Source organism: Lissotriton helveticus, chromosome 1_2, assembly GCF_964261635.1.
Source record: "Lissotriton helveticus chromosome 1_2, aLisHel1.1, whole genome shotgun sequence".
Classification (NCBI taxonomy): Eukaryota; Metazoa; Chordata; class Amphibia; order Caudata; family Salamandridae; genus Lissotriton; species Lissotriton helveticus.
In genome coordinates, this window is record NC_136058.1 from 408166670 (window position 1) to 408184015 (window position 17346).

At 42.1% G+C, this 17346-nt stretch overlaps 1 protein-coding gene across 1 annotated transcript; it reads left to right on the forward strand.

The window, feature by feature from the left end:
- Positions 1–2627: 2627 nt before the first annotated feature.
- Positions 2628–8041, forward strand: LOC144806714 (uncharacterized). The gene is made up of 2 exons (XM_078672996.1): positions 2628–5544; positions 6374–8041. Exons 1-2 carry the CDS (start codon positions 2939–2941, stop codon positions 6669–6671), a joined length of 2904 nt encoding a protein of 967 aa, XP_078529122.1. The 5' UTR covers positions 2628–2938; the 3' UTR covers positions 6672–8041.
- Positions 8042–17346: the final 9305 nt, after the last annotated feature.

The window sequence follows — 17346 nt, forward strand, 5'->3', positions numbered from 1 at the left end:
CTTGATAGGATGAGTTTATTAGCAGAAACTTCAACAAATAAAGATGTAACAAACTCGACAGACAATAGCAATGAAATTAGACTAATTACCAGCTACAGCAGACAAGCCCGCTATATTTCTAACCTGGTGAGAAAACAGTGGCCTGTAATTCTTACTGACCCTGTACTTAACGATATCTTACCAGATAAACCAACAATAACATTTAGAAGGGCTTACAGTATGCGTAATGAGCTGGTATCGAGTGCACCGGAAACTGTTAAGAATGATGATTGGTTGTCACCCCGTAAGGGTTTCTACCGCTGCATCTCTTGCCGTGCATGCCATTTTGCCAGGACCTACACAACTCCCTTTGATCCAAAACCCATTTCAATTAAAGCTCACTACACCTGTAGAACAGAGTTAGCAGTGTATGTTTTAACCTGCACTTGCAATTTGAGATACATAGGGAGCACCAAACTACCTGTGTATCAGCGTATTCTCCAGCATCTTCGGGCTATTGTGAATTGCGATCAGAGCTACCCTGTAGCTCGTCACTTTGACCAATTTCACAATAGAAACCTATCTCAGTTAAACTATTTTGTAATAGATGCTGTGAGAACATCCAAAAAAGGAGGGGATTACGAAAAGAAATTAAGACAACTGGAGTCAATGTATATTATAAGACTCAACAGTAAAACCCCTGCAGGTTTAAATATGGGAGAGGATTTGAGGAATTTTTTATAATTCTCCATATATTACTGTCTTCCAGGTGATGTGTTTCTGTTTAGATCCAGAATGCCCATAGTAGAAGTCAAGGTGTGCAATTGGAGCTACTAATGTAATTATTTGATATATAATGGGATTCGGATATGTCTCCTACTGTGTGACTCATGGAGCAAATAGGATGTGGCGCAAACATCCGAGAGTTTGATTAATATCAACTATAGAGATTTACACCTTAGTTGAAAATATTTATTTTTGACACAGTATTTGCCTTTTTGATTTTGGTGTTGGATTTAACCTCACATACAACTTGTCAAAACGAGCCTGATCGCTGACATTTTGTCACTTCCCCTTTTTTGAAACATTATGTTTTTATCATAAGATGGACATCAGTTGTATTAAACTACCAGTTTAAAAACATTTTGAAACATCATATAAAAAATGGTAAGGACATTTGGGGCATTTGTGCTCAGTTAACACAGAATTGAATGTACTCAAAAACTTTTTGTTTGTCAAATATCATCATGTTATGTGGTATTATGGTATCAATGGATGGAAAGGCAACATAGAGATAACAAGAATCTTATATTTGAGAAAAAATCAATGTATTTGCAAACACAATTGCTTCAAAATTATCATATTTAGAGAATGAAATAATTTCAGGGATATCACTGGAATACCATTATGTGCCTGCATGATTTGTTATGCACTAGATTTATTGAATTGTAAGTGTTTTTGACTAAGCTAAGATGGCTGACATATGTTAGTTTGCATTCCTGACCTTGTAATCTGTATTAGTCCTTACACTATGTTTCTTAATTTTGTTATGACGCGCAATTCTCATTTAACTGCGCTTTTTTTCAAAATGTACTGTGTATTATATAAACGTTAGTTTGTCCACCTTACCGCCAACAGTGAGCAAGGGCGACCACGCCCGAAACGCGTCTGTTCGATGTTCTATGATTTGCACCCCCGCACTTTATGATTAAATAAACAATGATGACTTGAAGACTGGGCTTGGAACGTCATTTTGTGTCCGTGCACTGGAGAAAGTGCTTGGGAGGTTTCTTTGCACCGAAACCGGTTGGAGGCATATATATATATATATATATATATATATATATATATATATATATATATATATTGTTTTCATATTAAACTGGATAATCAAGGATTGTTTTGGTGGTACATTTGATCACTGGTGTATATTAGTGTGTGACGGTGTAAGAGGTGATGAACAATGGAGGTAATAGAATCTAGTTTTCCAAGAGAATTTATTTGTGACGATTAAGTCTTACATGGAATCCCGTCTCTTGGAGGAACAGTGCCTCTTTCTATTACATTGACGTAAAATGGTTCTAGTCCGCCTGTTCCTTGACTAGATATGGTCAGAGTCTCGGATCTCTGGAGTTACACTATGTTGAAGATACTCAGATTACCTGTCTAGCCTATTCCAGACTCTCTGATACTACAAAGGGACTCCCTTGCAGCAGTCGCTTATGTTTCTTGCCGTTATTGTGATGCTCTGTCTTGCATGGTCCATTCACTGGAAAAGGCTCCATTTTGTATTTTTGTTAAACCTGTGTGAGAATAGGAAGCATTCCCTGGATAAGAACGGAGGCATTGTGTTGCTATGTATTCAGCATTGTAGTGCGTCGTAGGGAGAGGGTCTCACTCAATGAACAAGGAACCTTCTCTGGTGTCTTGGTTGCTATTTTAGTCCGCACTCCTCAATAGAAAGGGATCATTGAAGGATCGTATGCCCTTACTCTGTCTACTGCATCTTCACATTGAAAGTGTAATCTATAATTTCTTCAGCGCATTTGTCTTTATGAACAATTACATGCCAATAGATTTTCATGATGGACTCTGCATTTAAGCTTATCCAGTGTGTTTTTATTTTTAAATCTTTGTCTTATAGGTGAAACAAATGCAATAATGATCGAAAAAGGTGAAGGCAGTAAACGTTACTTGTTTGGTAAGTGATGGAAAAAAAGTATGCCTCGAGATCACTTCCCATGAAGGCTAATGCCGTGCCAAAGTCTTTTTCTACAGCTGAAAACCCGTACTGTCCAGTGAGGTCTGCACTTGGCACTTAGGTATCAGCTGATATACATAGAAGACATAACACACTGAACAAACTGAAGCAAGTCGAATGAGATGCTCATTACGAAGGAAGAACTAACCAAGTATAGGAAAGAAAACAAATAAGGGAAACCGTGTGAATATGTAGAAGATGACAACACAATGTGGCAAAACATATAGAACAAATAGAGAGCTAGAAGTACATCAGAAAATCCACAGAGGGGAGAACCCATATCAATGTGCACCATGTGGCAAAGCATTTATAACTAATGGAGAGCTAACACAACATCAGAAAATCCAGAAACCGTATGAATGTACAGAATGCAACAAAGCATTTATAAGAACTCGAGAGCTAAAACGACATCAGAAAATCCACACTGGGGAGAAACCATATCAATGTGCACAGTGTGGCAAGGCATTTATAACAAATGGAGAGCTAAAACGACATAAAAAAATCCATACTGGGGTGAAACCATATCAATGTACAGAGTGTGGCAAAGCATTTATAACAAATGGAGAACAGAAGCAACATCAGAAAATCCATGCTGGGGAGAAACCATATCAATGTACAGAGTGTGACAAAGCATTTATAAGAAAGTGGCAGCTAAATCAACATCTGAAAATCCACACTCGGGAGAAACCGTATGAATGTACAGAATGCAACAAAGCATTTATAAGAAATCTAGGGCTAAAACGACATCAGAAAATCCACACTGGTGAGAAACCATATCAATGTGCACAGTGTGGCAAAGCATTCATAACTAATCCTGAGCTAACACAACATCAGAAAATCCATACTGGGGAGAAACCATATCAATGTACAGAGTGTGACAAAGCATTCATAACAAATGAAGGGCTAAAACGACATACAAAAATCCATACTGGGGAGAAACCATATCAATGTTCACAGTGTGGCAAAGCATTCATAAGAAATGGAGAGCTAAAACGACATACAAAAATCCATACTGGGGAGAAACCATATCAATGTTCACAGTGTGGCAAAGCATTCATAAGAAATGGAGAGCTAAAACGACATAAAAAAATCCATACTGAGGAGAAACCATATCAATGTACAGAGTGTGGCAAAGCATTTATAACCAATGGAGAACAGAAGCAACATCAGAAAATCCATGCTGGGGAGAAACCATATCAATGTACAGAGTGTGACAAAGCATTCATAAGAAAGTGGCAGCTAAATCAACATCAGAAAATCCACACTCGGGAGAAACCGTATGAATGTACAGAATGTGACAAAGCATTCATAACAAATGGAAAGCTAAAACGACATACAAAAATCCATACTGGGGAGAAACCATATCAATGTGCACAGTGTGGCAAAGCATTCATAACTAATCCTGAGCTAACACAACATCAGAAAATCCATACTGGGGAGAAACCATATCAATGTACGAAGTGTGACAAAGCATTCATAACAAATGGAGAGCTAAAGCGACATACAAAAATCCATACTGGGGAGAAACCATATCAATGTGCACAGTGTGGCAAAGCATTCATAACTAATCCTGAGCTAACACAACATCAGAAAATCCATACTGGGGAGAAACCATATCAATGTACAGAGTGTGACAATGCATTCATAACAAATGGAGGGCTAAAACGACATACAAAAATCCATACTGGGGAGAAACCATATCAATGTTCACAGTGTGGCAAAGCATTCATAAGAAATGGAGAGCTAAAACGACATAAAAAAATCCATACTGAGGAGAAACCATATCAATGTACAGAGTGTGGCAAAGCATTTATAACCAATGGAGAACAGAAGCAACATCAGAAAATCCATGCTGGGGAAAAACCATATCAATGTACAGAGTGTGAAAAAGCATTTATAAGAAAGTGGCAGCTAAATCAACATCAGAAAATCCACACTCGGGAGAAACCGTATGAATGTACAGAATGTGACAAAGCATTCATAACAAATGGAAAGCTAAAACGACATACAAAAATCCATACTGGGGAGAAACCATATCAATGTGCACAGTGTGGCAAAGCATTCATAACTAATCCTGAGCTTACACAACATCAGAAAATCCATACTGGGGAGAAACCATATCAATGTACAGAGTGTGACAAAGCATTCATAACAAATGGGGAGCTAAAACGACATACAAAAATCCATACTGGGGAGAAACCATATCAATGTTCACAGTGTGGCAAAGCATTCATAAGAAATGGAGAGCTAAAACGACATAAAAAAATCCATACTGAGGAGAAACCATATCAATGTACAGAGTGTGGCAAAGCATTTATAACCAATGGAGAACAGAAGCAACATCAGAAAATTCATGCTGGGGAGAAACCATATCAATGTACAGAGTGTGACAAAGCATTTATAAGAAAGTGGCAGCTAAATCAACATCAGAAAATCCACACTTGGGAGAAACCGTATGAATGTACAGAATGCGACAAAGCATTTATAAGAAATCTAGAGCTAAAACGACATCAGAAAATCCACACTGGGGAGAAACCATATCAATGTGTACAGTGTGACAAAGCATTCATAACAAATGGAAAGCTGAAACGACATACAAAAATCCATACTGGGGAGAAACCATATCAATGTGCACAGTGTGGCAAAGCATTCATAACTAATCCTGAGCTAACACAACATCAGAAAATCCATACTGGGGGGAAACCATATCAATGTACAAAGTGTGACAAAGCATTCATAACAAATGGAGAGCTAAAGCGACATACAAAAATCCATACTGGGGAGAAACCATATCAATGTGCACAGTGTGGCAAGGCAGTTATAACTAATGAAGAGCTAAAACTACATCAGAAAATCCACACTAGGGAGAAACCATATCAATGTTCAGAGTCTGACAAAGCATTCATAACAAATGGAGAGCTAAAACATCAGAAAATCCACACTGGGGATAAACCATATCAATGTACATAGTGTGACAAAGCATTCATAATAAAGTGGCAGCTAAAACAACATCTGAAAATCCACACTGGAGAGAAATCATATCGATGTGCACAGTGTGGCAAGGCATTTATAACTAATGAAGAGCTAAAACTACATCAGAAAATCCACACTAGGGAGAAACCATATCAAAGTACAGAGTGTGACAAAGCATTCATAACTAATCGTGAGCTAACACAACATCAGAAAATCCACACTGGGGAGAAACCATATCAATGTGCACAGTGTGGCAAGGCATTTATAACTAATGAAGAGCTAAAACTACATCAGAAAATCCACACTAGGAAGAAACCATATCAAAGTACAGGATGTGACAAAGCATTCATAACTAATCGTGAGCTAACACAACATCAGAAAATCCACACTGGGGAGAAACCATATCAATGTGCAGTGTGGCAAGGCATTTATAACTAATGAAGAGCTAAAACTACACCAGAAAATCCACACTAGGAAGAAACAATATCAAAGTACGGATTGTGACAAAGCATTCATAACTAATCGTGAGCTAACACAACATCAGAAAATCCACACTGGGGAGAAACCATATCAATGTACAGAGTGTGACAAAGCATTTATAACTAATGAAGAGCTAAAACTACATCAGAAAATCCACACTAGGAAGAAACAATATCAAAGTACAGAGTGTGACAAAGCATTCATAACTAATCGTGAGCTAACACAACATCAGAAAATCCACACTGGGGAGAAACCATATCAATGTACAGAGTGTGACAAAGCATTTATAACTAATGAAGAGCTAAAACTACATCAGAAAATCCACACTAGGAAGAAACAATATCAAAGTACAGAGTGTGACAAAGCATTCATAACTAATCGTGAGCTAACACAACATCAGAAAATCCACACTGGGGAGAAACCATATCAATGTACAGAGTGTGACAAAGCATTCATAAAAAATGGAGAGCTAAAATGACATAAAAAAATCCATACTGGGGAGAAGCCATAACAATGTTAATAGTGTGGCAAAGCATTCATAAGAAATGGAGAACTGAAGCAACATCAGAAAATCCATATTGGGGAAAAAACCATATCAATGTACAGAGTGTGACAAAGCATTTATAATAAAGTGGCAGCTAAATCGACATCAGAACCATTTTAATGTACAGAGTGTGACAAAGCATTCATAAGAAAGTGGCAGCTAAATCAACATCAGAAAATCCATACTGGGGAGAAACCGTATCAATGTGCAGAGTGTGGCAAAGCATTAAGTACAAATGGAGTGTTAATACAACATAAAGGCGACATTGGGAAGAAACAATACAAGGCATTTATTGGCAAGGGAGATTTAAAACAACATCAGAAAGTCTCCTCTGGGAAAATCTGAAGGATAAAAAAGCAACAGTGTTCTTAACGAAGTAACCGTATGAATGTAAAGAAAGTGACAAGGCATTTATTAGAAGGACACAGCCAATATAACATCAGAAGCTCCACATAGAGGTAAAACCATATGCATGCACTTACCACTTACTGAGACAAGGCATTGTTTAAAAAACCCACACTTGCTCACAGTGTTATGTTTCATACAGATACCCCAATATAGGCTCAGGTAATAACCGAACCTTTTATCTATATCTCCCCTGCCATTACACTACATAACGGTTCTTGGTAGTGACATTATAGCTAGTTACAGTACTGCTTACAGTACGTGTTTTTTTTCTCGTAAAAACTAGCCTCATCCATTATGCATGAGGATTCTTGGAATCTCAGCAAGACTACCATCTCCTGCATAATAACTATGTATAAGGGTTATTCCTTCCGTCATCCTAGTCCGACATGACACAGCAAGGTAGATCCCCTGAGGGTACCACTTTGGGCATATAAACACCATATCTTTCCTGAGGCAGGTGGAGGCGAAGAAGGACTTTCATACTGACACACTGACGCGAGACGTTGAGGTTCCTGGAGGCAGACACTCCAGATCGCAGTGGTGTAACATCCCTCGCAGTGTGTCCATCTTCAGAACAAGACAGGGTCACACAGTCTCTCATTTCAGGTAATGGGGTTGGCTTTATCCTACGAAGATTCTTGGCTTTACATCTACATACATGTTAGGTACACGTAGGTACATCAAGATAGTGTTGAATTGTAGGAGTAGGAATTTATTACTGTCATATATTTTATATTCTGGTCTGTATTCATTGTTCTAGCACAATGGTAGGAATTTACCATCCTTTTACTCTTTTGGTTCTTATAATCATTTAGATCTGTTTGTCTTATGGTTGTTTCAGCACACCTATTTTACAGCAGAATGACGCTGGTTCAATAAATGCTTTTTGAAAAAGGTCCCTACTGTTTATTCTGTGCATTACTCTGAAACAAAAGTGAGCACGAGTAACTGAGCGAAAAGTACTGCACTGTTTCCACGATCCCTGATGGGACAGAGTTGTTATGTTCAATAGTTGCTAAAAACTATTCTCTCTTTGGTAAAAAGGGTTTATAGTGGCACTGTGAGCTAGCTGGTATATAGGTTAACATACCCGGTGGGGGTGTCTGGAATATGCTGGACACCAATCCCACAGTGTATGTTGTCTGAACGTGCAGATCCTATATATGTGTATAGGAACTACACGACAACAGCTATAGGGGGATGAAGTAACTGAGCACAATGTGGAACAAAGGAACATAAACAGTGGCAGTCATCAAAGGTGCCGAAGGATTAGTCAACAAAAGGTTCCAGGACAACTTGCCCCTTTCCTAAAGAGGTGACAATATGCAATCTCCAGATAGCCGCAAATGGACAGAAAGCAATAGCTACATTTCTTTACCTACACCCAGTCTGCTGTAGGTTTAAGGGCTATTCTGGCTACCTCGTGATTGGACCTGGTGCTCCCTATTTACTCAGTTATGAGATTTTCTCTGCAAGGACTACTAGGGCTCATATCCACAGTTTTGGGCGCATTCGTGGAGTTTGTTATCTAGGATGTTATGTTCTTGCTGTATATCATTGGCATTTTGTTTCTTTCATTAAACAATACTACCCAGGAGAGGCAAGTGGAGTTTTAGGGTCAGATGAAAGTCAGATGCCACTGGCCTTAGATATTTGCAGCCTGAAGTATGTGTGTATCCGGTTTATGGTTTCATGTGGGACAGGAGGTGCCACCATTTGCACAGACATTGCAGGACAGTTTGCTGAACAACCTGCGAATAAAAGGCCTCAACTTAGAGAGTGATTACAATCTACGATATAACATGTAGGCAACAATTGTATTCTTTCTCCTTTTGCACCATGTATTTTTTTTAACATACTGATCTGTAATAAAATAAATATTTGCTGAAAGTCCCGACTGCAATCCTAGATGGTTGAACACTGTAAACTATCTTATACTATACAGTGTATAGAGTTAATCACCTTTCTAAAGCGCTCCAATGTCCTTTCAGACTATGTCCGCTTAATAGAAAAAAACAAATAAATAAAACTGTTTGCCTGAATAGGGAAAGACAAAGCTGGTCATATCTCTCCTCGAGCCTTGTTCCAAAAGGATACATTCTCTGGTCACCCTTGGAGGGGGGGAGGGGGTTAATGAGGAGAATCAAACAGATGATTTATATTTAGAAACCATGGTGAGGGATCAGAAATGTCAGCAATGTGTACCCCACCTTTCAGTCGCATAAAATGTGAGCCCCTGGTTGATAGACCCCCTTAGTTTCTTCCAATGTGAATAAATGGTCTAGTACTACCCTCAGTGCCTTGCAATGATGTGAATGTGACAAAAAAATCATTCCTTCCTGATCTTTTATAAAAAATAAATTATTTATTTTCTTAAGAGGTTTTATAAAGCTTGTACATGATCCAAAAGAATCAGAAACCAGTGCATATACGAAAAGATTGTTTTGGTTTCATATTTAAGCGCAGTACAACTTTTAAACCATCAACACAACGTGAGAGAGACATTGCATCAATTTTAGCAACTCTGTACCCGCATACTTGGTTTGAGGCAGGTGATTGGATAACACATCCAGTGATGTGTGCTGTTTACAAAGTTGACTCCTGGTCGCCGCGCATCATGACAAAGCCCTTTTCCTGTTTCCAAGTCTGTTATAATCAGGGCTCCTGGTTTTATGGTATTTTTTAAAAACATTTCTGCCTGTGTATATCCATATTTATTTTTTGGCCTTCCTATTAGTAATCATCCATATTTATTGGTTTGCAAGTAAATGTAGTTAAAATTGGTACATTTCCACATTTAGTTAACTGATAAACATGCACACATTTGTTGATACCTGTTAGATTTTAGCAAATCCAGCAGTCAAATATAGCAAAATACTACACCCAAGGGGCTTGGCCAAGATGGCGGCACGGTAGGACGCCAGACTCTTCTCCTCCGGCCCTGCCAAATCATCCACTTTGTATTTGCCCCATTCCCCGACATAGAACTTTCCTGACATCGACTCCTGCTTATCCCGGTGCCTGGGTGAGACAGTATTTGGATCGCCTGAGCCCGCCTGCCTGATCCCTCGGCGAAGCGCCCTGATGGTCCTGCGGCCAAGGCAGAAGCCGCGAGTCCAACTCTGGCGAGAGCCCCGGCACCGGCCCCTGAGGGCAACAGAACGCCTGGTGGGCATTGACTGCCGCCCCTACCACTATCTGTAGGTCCTGTGAACCGGGTGTCCTCCACCACCTGAGGTGGCATGCCAGGCCCCGGACACGACCTATCGGGCGGCCACCATCTTGTTGCTTTCCTCGCCAGGGCTTGCATCGGCTGGCCCCATCTACTTTGCAGCTACTGACTCCCTCCTGGGGAGACACCCAGCGGATGGCCATGCCTGGCAGAAGGCCTCCAGAAGTGCGCTCTGCCTCACGCACACAATGGACCTGAGGACCCACCACTCCATGGCCGCCTACCGCAACACAGATTGGAAGCCCGGAGACCCGGGAGACTCCTTCATCCGGAAGCAGTGGGTCTTCCCGGGACGCGGCTGGACAGGCAATCGCCATCCACTCGCCCTTCTAGCATTGGCCTGCATGGACACTGGCAGCAACCTCCTGAGGGCCTAAGCAACAAGCAGATCACTGTGACAGTCCGTAACGACCTGCAGATGCATTCTCCTCCCTGCACCCGCGGGATCCGTGGCCCGGTCCGGAAGACCCAGGAGCCGCCATTTTGCTTTCCGCCCCCTACAGACTGTGGGGCCCAAAGCCTGGTTAGGGGGCCCTACTTGACATACTGGGGAGGAGAGAGCTCACTGAGAGGCTCGCCATACCCGCAGCGAGCCCAGGACGTCTGATTGTGAGATATTCCTCGCCCGGCAGCCATTGGCTGACTACTCACGGGTGAGTTGCACAGAGCTGATCGGATAAATGGGGGGGTCCTTTGAACGCTGCTCTTAGGCTCTAACATCACTACTTGCCCGTTGCCTGACGGATGGCCGCTCCCTGGTGAGTCACTCTGCGCTGGGGCATTGGGTGTCGGGACTACTGGTGCACCCGCGCAACACTTACACATATAGCCCCGAGACATTAGATCGTGGCAAGAAGGCTTCTAAAGAAACGGCACTCCCCATCCAACCCACTCTGCGTTGCTATGCAACCAAGGTGCCCTCGGCCCTAGCCAGTGCTTCTTGCTCAGTGACACTTGGGTCATTGACCGGATAGAAGAGATAGGCCCATTGGATACCTCTGCTGGGCCCTAACATTACTCTGGGCACCGCCTGATCTGGCGCTTCCTCCCTCAGCAGAGGGTGCTCTGACGTCAGGCGCTGCCGTTGGTAGCACTGCAGCTTTCTCCTGGGATTACAAGACTCGACGGCCCCCACACTCTCAGCACCATTTTAACTAAAGGCTGAACCCGGATCGCGGGCCAGGCTCTGTAGCGGGGGCGGCTGTGAAGCTTCTAGCTTGCGTCCTGCTCTCCATCCACCTTCTACACTTTGGTGTGCAGAGAGGGCCACAGCCCGAGCGCGAAGGGAAGAATCCCTTAAGGAACTTTTGCTCAAGCATCCGGGGGCTCCGAGACTTCCCAAGGAACATTTAAAGACTAAAGACACGCTGACCCCGTTTAAGAGGCTGATAGCCTCGTCACCACGGCCTTCATGCTGGAACTGTTCTCTGCCATTAAGGGAGACTTCTTGGAGCTGAAAGGGGAGCTTGCATCCGTTCTCAAAGAGGGACGACGGGATGTTGATGAGGTGGGAGAGAGGGTAGCTGCATTGGAGGAGCATGAGCTGGTGAGAGAGGATGATCTTCACTAACTACAACAGTAGGTTCTTCGACTGTGAGACCAAAATGTAGACATTCGGGCCCACACGGAGGATCTTGAAAACCGGTCCAGGAGGAATAACATCCGCATGCGTGCGGTGCCCTGGAGGGTGAGGACTTGCGAGACTATGAAGCAAATTGCGCACAAACAACTGTGAGTGCGTCCCTGTGAATTGGGCACACCATGTGGGTTAGTCTGCGAAGACTAGCTCCAAAAACGTGTTTAAATAAAGTTCAATGGTTTCGTTGATGATTTGTTTTTTATTATTTCATAAATTTCTCAATTCATCTCATGTATTCACAATTATCCATATTAGATTCTCCAAAAACAAATGTAATTGCTCCAATGCATTTCGGGCTATGCCCTTTGTCAAGGAGCTCTGTAAATGAAAATGAAACACTTTAGCATGCGCTAGTAAATGCGAAAACGCTTCCAAATGCAAACAAACACATTACATAAATCACTGTTTTCAAAACCCATTTCAGTAGGTATCGAACAAATGCAGTGCATTACATCAACTCGGTCTATATTGTAAACAAATCTCACATGGGGTCTGGTAAGCCTGTGTATCATGATTTAACATGGCAAACTAATGGTCGTGTGGTTCAGACAAGTGCGGGAAAAGGGAGGAGGAAAAAAGGTAAACACATACCGAAGTTTCTCTCTGCCGGAGTGTTAGGATCTGTCGGAAAAAAACAGGTGATTAAATGGGTGTCCTGATGTTACCAGTGGGAGAGTGCTACTACCCAATTGTGAAAATAAACTTACTTCATGGCGAAGTTAAAGTCTCCTGGCCATTCGAGGACTCGGGGAACACGATCAACAAGGTTTTTCTTTGTGAACGTTTGGGGTGCGTGTGTGTGGGAGTTTAACATGGGTCACGCTCCCGGGGGGCGGAGGTTTCAAAAGAGTGAGTAAAAACGGACTACGGGTGTGGGACCAGTTCGGCGGCCATGTTTGTGCAGGACAAGCTAAAACAGTCATGAATATAGAAAACGGACTAATGTTGCACTTGACATCAAAAAACATAATCATAACATAGAATGGTTTAGAGGAAAAGCATTATCAATCAAAACCACAATATTTAGCAATGTGTCATCATAGGTAACAACTGTATTCGATACGATCATTAAGGCCAAAAGGCTTTAGTGATTGAAGGCGATAAATCCAAGATGTTTCTTGTTTCAATAAAGTTTTATTGTTGTCTTTTTCTTCACTTTTTTCTACCACTTCAAGGACCATGAATTTGAGCTGTGCTGTGCTGTGCCTTTGTTCTTTGAAATGCATGGCTATGCTTGAGTGTTCATTATTTGTTCGAATGTTTGACTTGTGTTCATTAAGTCTTGTTTTGACTTTCCTCTCTGTTTTTCCGATATAAATTTTGCCACAAGGGCATTTCAGCAAGTAAATTAAGTTCATGGAATCACATGTTGCGTTGATGTTGACTTTTACATTGTTTCCCTTCATGGGATGACTGATGGTGTTTCCCTTAATTACATTATTGCAATTATTGCAGTTGTGACAAGGACGTGTTCCGTGATAAGTGATTGGTTCTTTAGAATCCTTAGATAGTATCTCTTTTAGGTTGGGCGCCCTGGTGTAGGTGAAAATTGGAGGATTGACAAATAGGTCCTTAAAATCAGGTTCGGTGGAGAGTAGACGCCAATGTTTCAAGAATATTTTTTTTAATTGGTTGCTTTGAGTCGAGTGTTGTGACACTATTACCATCCGGTTATCATCTTTCTTGTTGGCTCTGGTCAGAGCTTCCTTGCGTGTAATAGAGTTGACTCTTTCTTTGGCTTCGGTGATGATTTCTTGAGGGTACCCTCTGTTTAGGAACCTGATTCCTAATTCATTGATTCTGGTGTTGTAGGTATTGGAATCTGACGTGATTCGTATAATGCGCAGCATTTGACTACATGGAAGATACCTTTTTAAGGAATTCTGATGAAAGCTAGTGTAATGCAACATGTTGTTGCGGTCGGTGTTTTTCCTGAATAGGTCGGTTGAGATACTTCCTTCTGTTAATTCGACAGACACATCCAAGAAACTTATGATATGATCACTGATTGTCCAGGTCAGTTGGATCCTGTCATCTTTGGAATTTAATTCACTGAGGGCTGATTCTAATGTTTCTCTCGTGTTTTTCCATATAAAGAACAAGTCGTCAATGTAACGAACAAAAAGTTTGAGGTTGTCCTTCCAGATATTTTGATCATAGATAAAAGACTTTTCGAACTCTGCCATGTACATGTTGGCGTAGGTTGGTGCGGCGCAATTGCCCATAGACATGCCCGATAGTTGTGCATACCAGTGTTGGTCATAGGAAAAGTAACTATGGTATAGTGTGTATATCATCAATTCCATTAGAAATGTTTGTAGATTCGTTGGAATGTCACTGTGCAGGATTGATTTTTCCACGGTTTCGATCCCTCCGCCGTGTGGAATCGATGTGTACAGACTCCTTACATCCGCTGTGCATAAGATCAATTTTTCTCCTTCAGTTATTTTGATTTCAGATAGCTTGGCTAGAAACTCTGTTGTGTCTTTTATGTAACTTCTTTGGTTTTTTACCAATGGTTGTAAGTACCGGTCTAGGAATTTACCTACTGGTTCATGGATAGAGCCCCTGGTAGAGACTATTGGTCTGAATGGTGGATCCGTCAAATCTTTGTGTATCTTGGGGAGCATGGTTATGGTTGGAGTTCGTGGATGGTCAACTATTAAGTATTTTCCGGTTCTGTCGTCAATGATGCCCTCATCAGTTGCTTTTTGTAGAATTTTCATTAGCTCATATTTGTGAATTCAGAAGTTGGATTGCTCTCCAATGGTGCATATGTTTCGGGGTCAGAAATATGCTATTGACGATGACTAATAAACCTCCCTTGTCAGCTTTAAGGCATTTGATTTGTTTGTTGTTTGAAATTTTCTTAAGAGTGTCTTTGTCTTTCTGAGTTTTTTTGAGCATCTTGTTTCGGTTTGATTTCTTGCTACCAAAAAGAGGAATCGTTAGTTATTAACATCTCCGATACAGCCTTGACATCCCATGAGGTCAAACTTTTACAGAAAGGAACGTCATTTGTCCCAACACATTCCAGTAACCTTCTTGAATTAGAAATTAGCACCTTCAAACTTACCAGAAAGCTGAGATTGAGACATTTCTTCAGCAACATGGTCACACCTACAACAGTAGTCAAACCTGATCAACTACTGGGCCTGCGCCCCAAAAGTACATACATGCCACCATGTTCACACAAGATCATCGACACCTTCGAGACATTGGTCAAACAAGACATTTCCAGGATAAACTTTTCCAGAAGAACTAAATCAAACCTTACTCAGAAAGACAAAGACACTCAAGAAAATTTCAAACAACAAACAAATCAAATGCCTTAAAGCTGACAAGGGAGGCTCATTAGTCATTGTCAATACTAGCATGTACACAGAGAAAATCAAGGAGCATATTTCTGACCCCGAAACATATGCACCATTGGAGAGCAAAACAACTTCTGAATACAAAAATGAGCTAATGAAAATTCTACAAAAAGCAACTGATGAGGGCTTCATTGACGACAGAACCAGAAAATACTTAACAGTTGACCATAACCATGCTCCCCAAGATACACAAAGATTTGACGGATCCACCATTCAGACCAATAGTCTCTACCAGGGTCTCTATCCATGAACCAGTAGGTAAATTCCTAGACCGGTACTTACAACCATTGGTAAAAAACCAAAGAAGTTACATAAAAGACACAACAGAGTTTCTAGCCAAGCTATCTGAAATCAAAATAACTGAAGGAGAAAAATTGATCTTATGCACAGCGGATGTAAGGAGTCTGTACACATCGATTCCACACGGCGGAGGGATCGAAGCCGTGGAAAAATCAATCCTGCACAGTGACATTCCAACGAATCTACAAACATTTCTAATGGAATTGATGATATACACACTATACCATAGTTACTTTTCCTATGACCAACACTGGTATGCACAACTATCGGGCATGTCTATGGGCAATTGCGCCGCACCAACCTACGCCAACATGTACATGGCAGAGTTCGAAAAGTCTTTTATCTATGATCAAAATATCTGGAAGGACAACCTCAAACTTTTTGTTCGTTACATTGACGACTTGTTCTTTATATGGAAAAACACGAGAGAAACATTAGAATCAGCCCTCAGTGAATTAAATTCCAAAGATGACAGGATCCAACTGACCTGGACAATCAGTGATCATATCATAAGTTTCTTGGATGTGTCTGTCGAATTAACAGAAGGAAGTATCTCAACCGACCTATTCAGGAAAAACACCGACCGCAACAACATGTTGCATTACACTAGCTTTCATCAGAATTCCTTTAAAAGGTATCTTCCATATAGTCAAATGCTGCGCATTAAACGAATCACGTCAGATTCCAATACCTACAACACCAGAATCAATGAATTAGGAATCAGGTTCCTAAACAGAGGGTACCCTCAAGAAATCATCACCGAAGCCAAAGAAAGAGTCAACTCTATTACACGCAAGGAAGCTCTGACCAGAGCCAACAAGAAAGATGATAACCGGATGGTAATAGTGTCACAACACTCGACTCAAAGCAACCAATTAAAAAAAATAATCTTGAAACATTGGCGTCTACTCTCCACCGAACCTGATTTTAAGGACCTATTTGTCAATCCTCCAATTTAGATAGAAGAGCCCAGCTCAGCCCCAGGGACCCTGGATTGAAGAGCCCGGCTCAGCCCCAGGGGCCGCCAGATAGAAGAGCCCAGCTCAGCCCCAGAGGCCTCCGGATAGAAGAGCCCAGCTCAGCCCTAAGGGCCCCTGGATAGAAGAGCCCAGCTCAGCCCCAGGGGCCCCTGGATAGAAGAGCCCAGCTCAGCCCCAAGGGCCCCTGGATAGAGGAGCCCAGCTCTGCCCGAAGGGCCCCCAGATAGAAGAGTCCAGCTCAGCCCCAAGGGCACCTGGTTAGAGGAGCCCAGCTCCGCCCCAGGGGCCCCCAGATAGAAGAGCCCAGCTCAGCCCCAGAGGCCCCGGATAGAAGATCCCAGCTCAGCCCCACAGGGCCCCCGGATTGAAGAGCCCAGCTCAGCCCTAGGGGCCCCTGGATAGAGGAGGCCAGCTCCGCCCCAGGGGGCCCCAGATAGAAGAGCCCAGCTCAGCCCCTAGGGCCCCCGGATAGAAGAGCCCAGCTCAGCCCCAAAGGGCCCCCGGATGCAAGAGACCAGCTCAGCCCCAGATGCCCCTGGATAGAGGAGGCCAGCTCAGCCCCAGGGGCCCCGGACACAAGAGCCCAGCTCAGCCCCACAGGGCCCCCGGATAGAAGAGCCCAGCTCAGCCCTAGGGCCCCCTGTGACAAAAATCAATTCAAAATGGTCAGGCGATT

Excerpts from the sequence above, each read along its gene's own strand:
- LOC144806714 (XM_078672996.1), top strand. The coding sequence starts at position 2,939 with ATGACAACACAATGTGGCAAAACATATAGAACAAATAGAGAGCTAGAA. Across the intron at positions 5,545-6,373 it reads AAACCATATCAATGTGCACA|TACAGAGTGTGACAAAGCAT; the intron begins GTGTGGCAAGGC and ends ACAATATCAAAG.